Source organism: Piliocolobus tephrosceles, chromosome 7, assembly GCF_002776525.5.
Source record: "Piliocolobus tephrosceles isolate RC106 chromosome 7, ASM277652v3, whole genome shotgun sequence".
Taxonomy (NCBI): Eukaryota; Metazoa; Chordata; class Mammalia; order Primates; family Cercopithecidae; genus Piliocolobus; species Piliocolobus tephrosceles.
In genome coordinates, this window is record NC_045440.1 from 69,474,562 (window position 1) to 69,488,211 (window position 13,650).

Consider the following 13,650-nt stretch of genomic DNA (forward strand, 5'->3'; position numbering starts at 1 on the left):
ATGATGGAAGTGAAGATGTGAAAGAGGGCAGCAATTAGTGGGGAAATTTGGAATTTTTTGTCATTTTGGTCTGATTTCCTTTAGTTTCTTCTGTGCATGTATGAGAGAGAAACAGAGAAACAGTGAGAGAGAGACAGAGAGAGAGAATATGTATGTGTCTGTGTGTGCATTTAATGGATTTTAGGGTATTAGGGGAAACCAAGATAAAGAACTTTCAGATTCAGGAGAGGGAGAGAAGATAATAGATGGAACAAATACAAGAGATGGAGGTTGGGAATGGAGCCAAGAAAACAAATGGATATAAGTGCACTTTGCCCTCTGAGACGGAAGAGAACAGCATCCATGGCTTTTTGAGGGGGAGGAGGAATCAGGAAGTCCAGGAAGTTCAAATCTTATAGTTTTCAAGTTTTCAGGATGTTAAACTTTGAGGTCCTATACAGTAAGAAGGAGGAAGAGATGGGTAGAGGGGCCTGATGAAACGCAACACCATTTGGAACTGTCCTTGGAGAAATGAATGCACTGGTTAATCAAGAATGAAAATTGATATGTGCTTCTAGAGCAGGGTTCAGCAAACTCTCACCCATGGGCCAAATCCAACCTGTAGCTGTTTTTGTGACTCATGTTCTAAGCATGATTTTTACATTTTAAAAGAGTTATTTATAAAGAAAGAAAAATAATGTGTGAGTATGATATGATCTATATCTAAAATATTTACTATTTAGCCCATAACAGAAAATTTTTTCAACTTTTGTTCTAGGATACCCAATTAATATGATTTGGCTGTGTCATCAACGAAATCTCAACTTGAGTTGTATCTCCCAGAATTCCCATGTGTTGTGGGAGGGACCCAGGGGGAGGTAATTGAATCACGGGGGCCAGTTTCTCCTGTGCTATTCTCACGCCAGTGTATAAGTCTCACAAGATCTGATGGGTTTATCAGGGGTTTCTGCTTTTGATTCTTCCTTGTTTTCTCTTGCCACCGCCATGTAAGAAGTATCTTTCACCTCCTGCCATGATTCTGAGGCCTCCCCAGCCATGTGGAGCTATAAGTTCAATTAAACTTCTTTTTGTTCCCAGTTTTGGGTATGTCTTTATCAGCAGCATGAAAACTAATACAGTAAATTGGTACTGAGAATGGGGGGTTGCCAAAAAGATACCTGAAAATGTGGAAGCAACTTTGGAACTGGGTAACACATAGAGGTTGGAACAGTTTGGAATCCTCAGAAGAAGACAGGAAAATGTGTGAAAGTTTGAAACTTCTTAGAAACTTGTTGAGTGGCTTCAACAAAAATGCCGATAGTGACATGAACAATAAGGTCCAGGCTGAGGTGGTCTCAGAGGGAGATGAGGAACTTGTTGGGAACTGGAACAAAGGTGACTCTTGTTATATTTTAGCAAAGAGACTGGCAGCATTTTGTCCCTGCCCTAGAGATTTGTGGAGCTTTGAACTTGAGAAAGATGATTTAGGGTATCTGGCAGAAGAAATTTCTAAGCAGCAAAGCATTCAAGAGGTGACTTGGGTACTGTTAAAGGCATTCTGTTTTATAAGGGGAGCAGAGCATAAAAGTTTGGAAAATTTGCAGCCTGACTTTGCAACAGAAAAGAAAAACCTATTTTCTGGGGAAAAATTCAAGCTGGCTGTAAAAATTTGCATACGTAGCCAGGAGCCTGTTGTTAATCCCCAAGACCACAGGGCAAAATGTCTCCAGGTCATGTCAGAGACTTTCATGACAGCCCCTCCCATCACAGGCCCAGAGGCCCAAGAGGAAGATGTAATTTCGTGGGCCAGATCCAGGGTCCTTGTGTTGTGTGCATGAGGGGCCCTGTGTCCCAGCTGTAGCTGAAAGGAGCCAAGGTACAATGTGGGCTTTGGCTTCAGAGGGTGTAAGCCCCAAGCCTTGGCAGCTTTCATGTGGTGTTGAGCCTGCGAGTGCACAGAAGTCAAGAACTGAGGTTTGGGAATGTCTTCCTAGATTTTAGAAGATGCATGGAAATGCCTGGATGCCCAGGTAAACATTGCTTCAGTGGTGGGACCCTCATGGAGAACCTCTGCTAGGGCAGTGTGGAAGGGAAATGTGGGGTTGGAGCCCCTACACTGAGTCCCTACTGGAGCACCACCTAATGGAGCTGTGGGAAGAGGGCCACCATCCTCCAGACCCCAAAATTGTAGATCCACCAAAAGCTTGCACCGTGCGCCTGGAAAAGCTACAGACACTCAAAGCCAGTCCATGAAAGCAGCCAGGAGGGAGGCATACCCTGCAAAGCCACAGGGGCGGAGCTGCCTAAGACCGTGTGTGCCCACTTCTTGCATCAGCGTGGACTCGATATGAGACCTGGAGTTAAAGGAGATCATTTTGGAGCTTTAAAATTTGACTACCCTACTGGATTTTAGACTTGCATGGACTCTGTAAGCCCTTTGTTTTGGCCAATCTCTCCCTTTTGGAATGACTGTATTTAACCAATACCTATACCCAGATACCTGTACCCCCATTGCATCTAGGAAGTAACTAGCTTGCTTTTGATTTTACTGGCTTATATGTAGAAGGGACTTGCCTTGTTTCAGATAAGACTTTGGACTGTGGACTTTTGGGTTAATGCTGAAATGAGTTAAGATTTTGGGGGACTGTTGGGAAGACATGATTGGTTTTGAAATGTGAGGACATGAGATTTGGAGGGGCTGGGGTGGAATGATATGGATTGGCTGTGTCCCCACCCAAATCTCAACTTGAATTCTATCTTCCAGAATTCCCACGTGTTGTGGGAGGGACCCAGGGGGAGATAATTGAATCATGGGGACCAAATTTTCCTGTGCAATTCTCATGCTAGTGAATAAGTCTCATGAGATCTAATAGGTTTATCAGGGGTTTCCGTTTTTGCTTCTTTTTCATTTCCTCTTGCCTTTGCCATCTAAGAAGTGCCTTTTGTCTCCCATCATGATTCTGGGGCCTCCCCAGTCATTTGGAACTGTAAGTCCAGTTAAACCTCTTTTTGTTCCCAGTTTCAGGTATGTCTTTATCAGCCATGTGAAAACAAACTAATACACTAATTGAGGATAAAATTCCTCAATTTCTAGCAGGAATCCTCTTTGCAAGTAATTAGCAGTCTGTATAAAGGGTGTTTTTAAAAAACTGTATTTTAAAATATAAGTAGAGATAAGGTCTCACTATGTTGCCCAGGCTGGTTTTGAACTCCTGAGTTCAAGATATCCTACCACCTCAGCTTCCCGAAGTGTTAAGATTACAGGTATGAGCTGCTGTGCCCAGTCTAAAGGGTGTTTTGATTGACTAATTGCCAGAGGTTGTTGATCACCCATTTACTGATAAAGGTTCTACTTATACAGGTATTTGCTTTAGCATTACTCTTTATACTCAGTGGCATGCCAGTAAGCTAACTCTGAAAATAAGCCCTGATTTTCAGCATTAGTCAATTTCCATGATGTAAATATTCCCACTATGGCTAATTTCAAGCTATCTGTGTGACATTACTGAATGAGTTGTTGGGAAGGAATATGGGGAGTTGGTTTTCACAAGCCAGTATGGGCCAGCTATAGCATAAAACTGATATTTCCAAGCTATATGCTCTATTTTTGTATTTGAATTTTATTTCACAGTTGAGAAAAGGCTTTAAAAAAGAAAGAATTGGGGAGTCTAATTTTCTACATTATAATACAATTGGCATTTTTTTCCAATAGGGAAGTAGATTTTAGAGAAATAGTACCATTTTATACTATATGAATTTTCGAACCTACTTCTGTGAAATGAATTACACTAAGGTGTAGAGAATTTTGAAAAGTTGCTACTTCCATTTCCTATAACTACAACCTAATTCTAACTCTGTGGCTGAGCAGATGCCTAGAAAGATGGAAGTCTTGAAGAAACTGATAGCTCTTATTTCCCTTATAGAAGGCAACTCAAACATGAGAATATGAAAACTGTGTTTTGAAATAAGTTTCTGATACTAATGTGTTTTGTACTGTGCTGGTCTATGCAAATATACCCCCAAAAGTCTGAGAAAGCTGAAAAGCCAAAGAAAGAGGCTGCAAGTTGAATTTAGAAAGAAACATTTAATAGGGACTAATGAGCAGAAGCCATGTGTGTGTCTGGGGAGGATGCAAGACAAGGTGAGTCCCTGCACCATTATCTTCCAGACCCAGGACTTATATACCGTACGGAAAGGGCATACATGATTTAGAAGGGATATGTAGGACAACTGAAGCACAATAGCATCAAGCTTGTTTTGACCTAATGGCAGGATTTATGGTAAGTACCTGCTCTTAAACAAGGAATAATAGATAAATGGGAAATCTTAGAGGCATTCCCAGAACTGGGTTGATCAGAAGTCAACATGGCGGATTAGCATCAAAGATGGAGTTGCTTTAGCCTGCGCACAGTGAGACCTCTTTGGAGTTGAGAATAAATGGAAAGGCCCATAAACTAAATGACACAAATGGAGGCCATCTAGATAGGTTTGCTCCATGGTGAATCAGGAAATTCTACCTGATTCCTGTCTACCTCTGACATGCCTGTGGGAGCCACTGCTTCTTTACCCAGAAGAGAAGCTCAGTTTCTCAAAGAACTAATTTTCCCCTTCTCTGCCAGGCAGCTCACTCCTACAGTTGGACATCATTGTTACCCTAAGCAACGGTTACTTTGTGTATTAGGCCGTTCTTGCATTGCTGTAAATAAATACCTGAGTCTGAGTAATTTATAAGAAAGGAGGTTTAATTGGCTTACGGTTTTGCAGGCTCTACAGGAAGCATAACACCGGCATCTGCCTTTGGGGAGGCCTCTGGGGGCTTACCATCATGACACAAGGCCAAGCAGGAATTCGCAATCAAATGGCGAAAGCAAAAGCAAGAGCAAGGTTAGGGAAGGTGCTACACATTTTCTATACATTTTCAAAGGACCACATCATTTGAGAACTCACTATCGTGAGAGCAGCAACAAGGACATGGTGGTAAACCATTCATGAGAAATCCACCCCTGTGATCCAGTCACCTCCCGCCAGCCCCCACCTCTAACACTGGGGATTACAATTCAACATGAGATTTGGGCAGGGACAGAAATCCAAACCATATCACCCTGATAGGGTGTTTCCTTTAAGCTCTAGTTTGACTTTTACAAGGACCATATATTCCATTTTCATTAAGAGTCCCACCCTCAAATCCTGGGCTTTTCTTTCTTACAACATATCTTAGCAACCCAATTCGTTTTCTTTTGCATGTTTACTGTTTTCTGAAGATCCCCAGTCTTCATAAACTTAAAAAAGAATCTCAATTTAAAATATAATACATTTTAAAAGTTAATAAAATGCCTAAAAGTTGTTAATATCTTCTCAGGGAATAGCTGTGGATGTTCTGCTAGACACTGGGAGAAATATCCTAGCTACTCAGTATAAATGGTTCCCATTAGAGCTTCATGCCTCTGTGAAGCATTTCATTAAAATTCTTTCAACTGCTTTTAATCTGTTTAAGCTTTGATTAAAAATGAAATAAGAAGTAAAAAAAAAATGCCCTAGGCAACTTGACATTGATAATAGAAAGCTGAAAGAATTACTGATAATAGAGTGAAGATTTATTTGGATAATTTCTCAGGCAAAGTCATCAAAATACGTAAATTTTAAGAAAATATGATAATAAGAATTTGAACAAAATATGGTCAGACCAAAGAGTTGGCATAATTAAAGGCAAAATTCCTTCTCCAAACTGGGTTTTCCATTTAGCTAGTTTGAGTTTTATTCTGGGGTCCATTACTTAGTACTGAAATATATCTTCAAAACAATGTTTCTCTTCATCTCCATTTTCAACTGCTAAAATTTTCCAGCCCTGAAAAACAGCTCATATGTTTGCTAAAATTGAGAGGAGGTAGCCCATGAGTAATGTGCAAGTTCTGTGTGACACACATTTTGACTATTCACAGGGCTTTTTTACTTACTTGCCAGTTCTTGCTTCTTTCTGGAAAAGTGATATATTGCTGCTATCTTTATGAATAATGGATTCATAAATATGAGGCATAAAAGAAACTTAAAGATCAACTGGTAGCTTTCTAAAAGTTAAATGAGAAAACTCTTTTTGCAGGCCTGAGAGCATGATGCAGGAAGTTAAAAAAATCAAGAGATCGGGCTGGGTGTGGTGACTCACCCCTGTAATTACAGCACTTTGGGAGGCTGAGGCGGGCAGATCACGAAGTCAGGAGTTTGAGACCAGCCTGGCCAACGTGATGAAACCCCATCTCTACTAAAACTACAAAAGCTGGCTGGACATAGTGGCAGGCCTCTGTAATCCCAGCTACTTGGGAGGCTGAGGCAAGAGAATCGTTTGAACCCGGGAGGTGGGGGTTGCAGTGAGCTGAGATCCTGCCATTGCACTCCAGCCTGGAAAACAGGGCAAGACTCTGTCTCAAAAAAATATATAAATAAAAATAAAAATAAGAGATTAAGAGAGTTCTAAAAATCCCAAATAATTGAATTATGGATTATTTAATTCCAGATATCGAAGCTTTATGACTTTGGGTGAGAAAGAGAATTTTGTTTCATATTATCTATGCTCTCTCTTTTAAAATAGACTAAGCCCTTTAAAATTTTATATTTAAGATATTCAGTCTTAATCTTGAATTCATATTGGAAAAGAACATTTTTATGGAATTATATTACATGTAAATATAAGCATTTAAAAGACATGTTTGGATTTTTATAAATTGTAATAATGTATTTTAAATCTATAGACTGTGACATAAGCCATTTAGTATCCCATAAATGTCCTATCTTTTCTTAAAATCTGAGTTATTCTAAATGACCATTTGTAATTCTCTATATTATTTAAGCCCAAACATTTCACAAATGATTTATGTTAGGTCTTCACAAATGTTTGTAATTGCCCTCTGAGATCTCTTAGTCTCACGTCTTCCCCTTGACTGTGGTGCCATCATATCTGAGCTCTTCATCACGGTTCACTCAGCAGTGATAACAGCCCAGCTCCAATGCTAGCCCTCCTTAAACCTTTTTCTCCTTTAACCGTTTGAAGGCACTACCTTCATAATACAGCAAGTCCTTGAATAATTGTTAAGCTTTGGTCACCCAAAATCTCTGAAGTGGTAGTTAGACTCTCTTTTAATGTGTGACACATAAAAATTCTTAGTTACCAATGACTTCTACCAAAAAAAAAAAAAAAGAATTTTATAGAATATTGAAGAATAAGCCCCAAATGTACCTGTGTTTCTAGTGTTGTCTACAAGGGGATCTACAATGGTGCCATTTACTGAGATGAAGTTGTGTGTACTTTTTCGGCTTTGTGTATAATTAATTCATTAGGTTAGTGGTGTAGAAGATGATATAAGAACTAATAAAATATAATTTACACCCTCTACATCTATCCCTGGGGCAGGCAGTGGATCTGAACCCTGTAACATGCTCTTTTTACTCAGGTTCATTATCCTGAGGCTGTGTTTAGGTTCTCTTTTCCAACCCAGCTCATTCTTTCTTGTGCTTTGTAGTCTGCTGAACTTCAGCTTCAATTCCTATTCTTATTTTCTCCAAGTTCTCCTGGGCTTCAAACTTTAGACTTTTCCTTATCTCTTGGCTCATTCCCTGCTGGGGTTTGACAACAACCTCCCTTTGATCTGTGCCCTGAATCTGAGAGCTGCTCCAGTGCCCTGCCACAGTGCTGAAGTTCAGCCCCATTGTTCTAAAGAATAAAATGGAGAGTGAATTGGGAGGATGATGTCTTTAGTCTGACAAGTTGAGAATGGAATGCCCACAAGAATTCAACAATTAGCTCAGGAAGGAAGTCTGTGCTGGCAGTAAAGATGTGCCACATAGAGAAATAAAAATATCAAAGGTATGGGGTAGATTATCAAGAGAAGTATAACAAATGAGAAGAAAAGACAGCTCAGCAAAGAGCCCTTGCCATTTCAGGAAAGGACCCCTATCCCTGCAAAAAAGAGGATTCCTGTGAAGGAGACAAAGGAGCACAGAAAAGAGAGGATAGCATTTCAATAAAGAGGAATTGATAGTGTATCATCACAGAGAAATTAAGGACTAAACTTTTTACATTGCTGACTTAGAATAATTTTGGAGAAAGGATAAAGACAGAAATTAGACTGATGTGCAGTGAGAAATATGTGGATGGTGGGGAAGAAACTTGTGAGGAGGAATCATTTATGCATTGGCTCAAGGAGCTGTCAATCTGAGGGACTGTGGGAAAATTCCTTAAACTTTCTCATCTATTTCCTCATCTACAAAATAAAGACATTAGAATAAATCATCTTGGACCACCATTCTGCCTTAATATCTAATTATTCTCGGAGTCTAAATTCTTAACAAGGAGCAAAATAGTAACAGGCTAAGTTATACTTTATTGTCATCATAACCTAAAAATGATGTCTCTACAATCATATTTGCATGTTTGTTCTGCCTTTAACAACCTACAAGGAATATGGCACTGCTTTGTTTTTGTTGCATCATTTGCATTGCTTCAGAAGTTCATAGCTGTTATAATTGACTTAAATTCCTAATTTATTTTCATTGATATAAAGGATGTGCCACATTATTTTGAAGCACTAATAAAAAGAAAAAAATAGAATAGGAAATGTACTACTTTTACAAATAGAAAGTTTGTTTTGAACATTAGGTTACTAAAGATTGCTTCTAAAACTTTTTTTATAAATCTCTTTTAAATCCCAGGTATTGCAATTTCAGATGAACTCGATAAGGTAAGTTGAACTATACATCTGGTGAAAAGAAAATGTAGAACTTACCTTTTATTCCGCTATCTCAATATAAATAAATTTTCTGAAACATATAAAATATTCAAGTATAATTTATTTGGTGCTAACATTTTAAAACTTTGAAAGTTAAATACATACTGTTTTATGAAAGCTATTCCATTAAATATATATCACCTACTCTTTTGAGCCAAGGCCTTTAGAATTTGGTTAGAGAAAATGGAATCACTATAATCACTGAATCACTATATTGCAAAATAAAAACTCATAACACTATATTATGTAAATTATTTTATTCCACTTGTACCTAAATGATAATGATATGGAAAACATTGTATTTTTTGATAGCTCCTCTTTGGAAACCTTACCAATAAAGCTTTTTGTTTGTTTATTTTAATTTTCCAAGATGCCAAGAGACTGTGATGGTGCTTTGAAGTGGGGTAGTAGTTGTGATGGTGATGAGAAGTGGTGTGATTAGGAATATATTTCTACAGTTGTGTCACTGGAACTTGCTAATGGATTGGATTTGGGAAATTGCGGAACAAATCAGTCAATGATGGACTGCTAGGTTTGGGAGATGAGCAACTAGGTCAATTGTGGTACCACTTACTACAATTAGAAAAACTAGGAAAAAATCAAATTTGTCAGGTTTGGATAACATCAAGAGTTCTCACTTAGATTGTTTATTTTGAGTTACCTATTAAACATGTTTATATGAGTTGTTGCTTATGAGAGAAATTTGATTTATAACTATTCATATTCTCATTTTTTTAGTCTCAAAAACCCTTTACATTGTTAAAAATTAGAGAAGACCCCAAAGAGCCTTGATTTATATGGATTATATCTAATAATATTAGATTCTTGTATTGATAATATATTGATATTAGATATCTAAACGTTAAAAATTTAAACTAATAACAAATTTACGTGTTTTTTTAAATAGCAGTGATTACACCATTACCCTAACACAAATAACATTTTTAGGAAAAATACTTTTATATTCTAAAACAAGATGTTAGTAAGAAAGTTGCATTGTTTACATTTTGAAAATCTCTTTAATGTGTGGCTTAATTAAAAACTGCTACATTTTCATATCTGCTTCTGCATTCAATCTGTTGTGATATGTTGTTTTGGCTGAAAAAATCTCTAACATTAGATGTGTAGCTGGAAAGAGAGAAGCATGTAGAAATAGCCATCATCAATATTTGGTGAACACTGCTCTAGATATCTTTTGAGACAGAAAATATATTGAAATTTGGCTTGGAGACTAGGTATAAACATAATATATGATAGAAAGTATTGTACAGGTTGCATACACCTTATCCAAAATACTTGGGGCAAGAAGTGTTTTGAATTTCAGGTAGCTTTTTGGATTTTGGAACACTCATATATATATAAAGAGATATCATGGGGCTGGGACCAAAGTCTAAAACAAAATTCATTTATGTTTCATATACATATTATACACATCACCTGGAGGTAATTTTATGCAATATTCTTAGTAACTTTGTGCATGAAACAGTCTTGACTGGGTTTTCACTGTGACTCATCACCTGAGGTCAAGTATAAAATGCTCTACTTGTGACGTCATGTCAATGCTCAAAAAGTTTCAGCTTTTGGAGCATTTCAGATTTTCAAATTAGGGATGCTCAACCTCTACAAAAAATGACATCATATAAATCCTGACATTTTAAAACAGTAAGCTACTATGTAATAATTGTATTATTTTTACATAAATCATAAAGCTATTATTCTACTCCAAATATAATACAACACCTTTTGGATTTTGTACCGGAAGAATGTATTTCTGACTCACTAAAAAAGCATAAGTTATGAATATATTCTTAAATATCTATTTCCTTTAATAAACAAACCATCATAATATTTTAGAATTAGTTTCATCATCATCTATACCGACTCTGGGCAGAACTCCATGTTGACCATACTCAGTGGCAAGTGTATAAGTGGTAGGCATGGCTTCCCAGCCTTGTTCTGCTTTTCTAGACCCCCTCTGTGTGCCTGTCATTGTCTCACCCCAGCTGGTCTCCTTCTTATGCCATGAGTTTCCTTACAGTTTGCAGAAATGTAATAATTCCTCCTCTTGCCGTTATGATCTATGTTCATTTTAAGTACAAAGATATAACCATCACCATTTCTAGGTTCATTTGCTCCTTGTAATATATTCTGCAAAACCTTGGCTGCCTGAGTCATAAATTAGCTTGTATGGGGTTGTTACTGTGCTTGGCTCTTGTCCTTCTCTTTTTTTTTCTGAGCTCTGACTTGCAGCGGCTTTGGTGTCCACACCTTTGTTGATGAGCTAAAAAATTTCAACTGTTCTTGTCACTGAAACAGATATAACCCTCACAGGATAAATTATGGATGCCCTGACACTCAGTTAAGTGTCAGCCTCAGGACATAGCCTTCTCCCTCACACCCTCTCTCTTCCCAGCACTAGCTGAGGGGACTATCCATTTAACTAAATTGTATGACACTGCCGATTTTCATTTACTTACCTAATAGTCCTATTTTTTGAAGACTTTGTGGAAACTGCTAAATTTTATTGCACATTTATTATTTTTAATTTTTATTGAGGAAGATGCCAAAAGTTTGTCATAAATAACTTTCCATTTAAAAAAAAGAAAACATTTCAGTGCAGAAAAAAAAAAAATCGACCCCACTTTCATATCTGATTTTTGTAGAATGCCAGATAACAGAAAGGAGTCACAGGCTTCCAGAGCCATTGCGACCATTCTTTGGCTGGCTGGCAATCACCCTTGGAGGAGTGGGAGAGCCTGTCCCATGGCACCCTCTGGTGACCATGAAGCGCACAGTCCTGAATTTTCCTGAATAAGAAAATGAATCTGAGGGAGACAGCCACTGAAAAACAGCCAATCGGAATGGTTTGCAGTTAGTATTCACCTGGTACATATGTCTTTAATGTAGTAGTAAATACAGCTTCTTCTTTTTACTCTTAACAATTTTGGGGATTCACTAAATATATGTTTTTCTTAACCTTTATAAAATATGGAATTTTTTAACCATCATTTTCTAATTCAGTTATAATTTCATTGAAATCATTTTTTCATGGCCTTTTACGTTACTTTGTGAACTCCGAGAAAGGTAATAAGAATCACTATCTATTTAAAATAAAGAAATAAAATGAAACAGAGGTTAACTTTTTTTTTTTAAGTTTTTTTTTTTTTTTTTAAGTTGTGGGAACTCTTAACCAATTCCTTAGTCATTAACCTTTTTCTTTCTCTTGTATGACTACTGTATTGGCTTTCTATTACTGTTGTGCCACCTTAAAACAACACAAATTTATTATCTTACAGCTCTTTAGTTTCAAAGTTGAACATGAGTTTCCCTGAGCTAAACAAAGTCAAGGTGCAATCAGGGCTGCCTTCTTTCCATTCCAAAGGAAATCTGTTTCCTCATCTTTTCCAGCTTCTAGGGATGCCTATATTCCTCTAGTGTGTGGCCCCCTTGTTATGCCTTCAAAACCGGCAACATCTTTCTGTCTCTAACTTCAGCCAGGAACAACTCTCCCTATTTATGGAATCATGTTAGGTTGAGGCCACCTGGCTAATGCAGATAATCTATCTCAAGATCTTTAATCTTAATCATGCAAAGTCCCTTTGCATATTTATGCAAATATAGTTATGTAACTAATTACATATAGAAATGTAAATATTCATTCATTTGTAATGGAACATATTCACAGGTTTCGGGTATTAGGACATGAACATCTCTGGGAAGTCATCATTCTGCCCACACAGCCACTATCCAAGTTCAGATCGTAGTACCTTTTATATCTGTATGTGGTTCTTCAAGCTCCCATGATTCTAATTCATCTTTCAAAATGCCACATAGTAGACATGATTGGTACCTGCCCAGTTTCCCTCCACTAGGGCGGTGTGACCTATCCTTCAGTTGCTGAGTGTTGGGTGTTTATGCGCTTCTTTTCTTGTCTTCTCCTGGTTGCCTCATTCTTTTATAGGTTTCGCTTGAGAGAATTCAAGAACTCACTTTCTCAGCATCTCATTCTAGGGAAAACTACCTAAGACATGCCACAAGAAGATTCTTCCTAAAGCAAAATCTTGTTGCAATTTTTTATTGGCTCTCTGGTATCTACCAAATTAAACAAAAATTACTTTTTTAGCCATTTTTCTTTTATTTATTTTATTTTTAATGGAGACAGGATCTTACTTTGTCACCCAGGGTGGTGTGCAGTGTTGTGATCATAGCTCACTGCAACCTTGATGTCCTGGGCTCAAATGACCCTCCCACCTCAGCCTCTTGAGTAGCTGGGACTACGAACATGTGCCACCATGCACGGCTGATTTTTTAATTTTTTTAGAGACAGGGTCTTCCTATGTTGCTCAGGCTAGTCTCGAACTCCTGGCCTTAAGCAATCCTTTCTTCTCAGCCTCCCAAGGAGCAGGGATTTTGTGCATGACCCACCATGCCAGACTCAAGTCCAAATTTCTAAGACTAGAATTAACAGTCTCCATGTCATGGCTCTCATCTATCTCTTATGATTGATTTCCTTCTTTTTTCTATCCAAACTGTATTGTACTCAACAAGAAATAGGGTAAAGTAGCCAGAAGACAGTACTTCTAGGTCATACTTTTGTTTATTTTCACATTTTTGTTCATGCCATTCCCTTTTCTTTCTCTGTGATCCCTCCTTCAAGTTCCAGCCTCCCTAGTCAGTCCTGCAGAAAGTGAGCTCACCTGCCAGGATCCTTTAGCAAGCACAGTGACTGCATCACAAATGACACACTTTGTGTTCACTGCTTGAAGAAGTAGCCTAGTATTCTGAAGAAATCCACAGAAAGGCTGGATTGAATATTGGCACCTGCCATTTACTAACTACATGGCCTTCAGGAAGTTACTTCCAGATGCTGAAATTTAGTTACCTTCTCTGTAAA

The 13,650-nt window shown here is 37.8% G+C and overlaps 1 protein-coding gene across 4 annotated transcripts in view; it reads left to right on the top strand.

Annotated features, from left to right (window-relative positions):
* C7H8orf34 (chromosome 7 C8orf34 homolog) overlaps positions 1 to 13,650 on the top strand; it is a 481,075-nt gene that overhangs the window by 140,192 nt on the left and 327,233 nt on the right. For all 4 annotated transcript variants that reach the window (XM_023222402.1, XM_023222401.1, XM_023222400.2 and 1 more), the window contains one exon: positions 8,680 to 8,708. In XM_023222402.1, the coding sequence (XP_023078170.1) occupies positions 8,680 to 8,708 (29 nt within the window). The remainder of the gene's footprint in view (positions 1 to 8,679; positions 8,709 to 13,650) is intronic.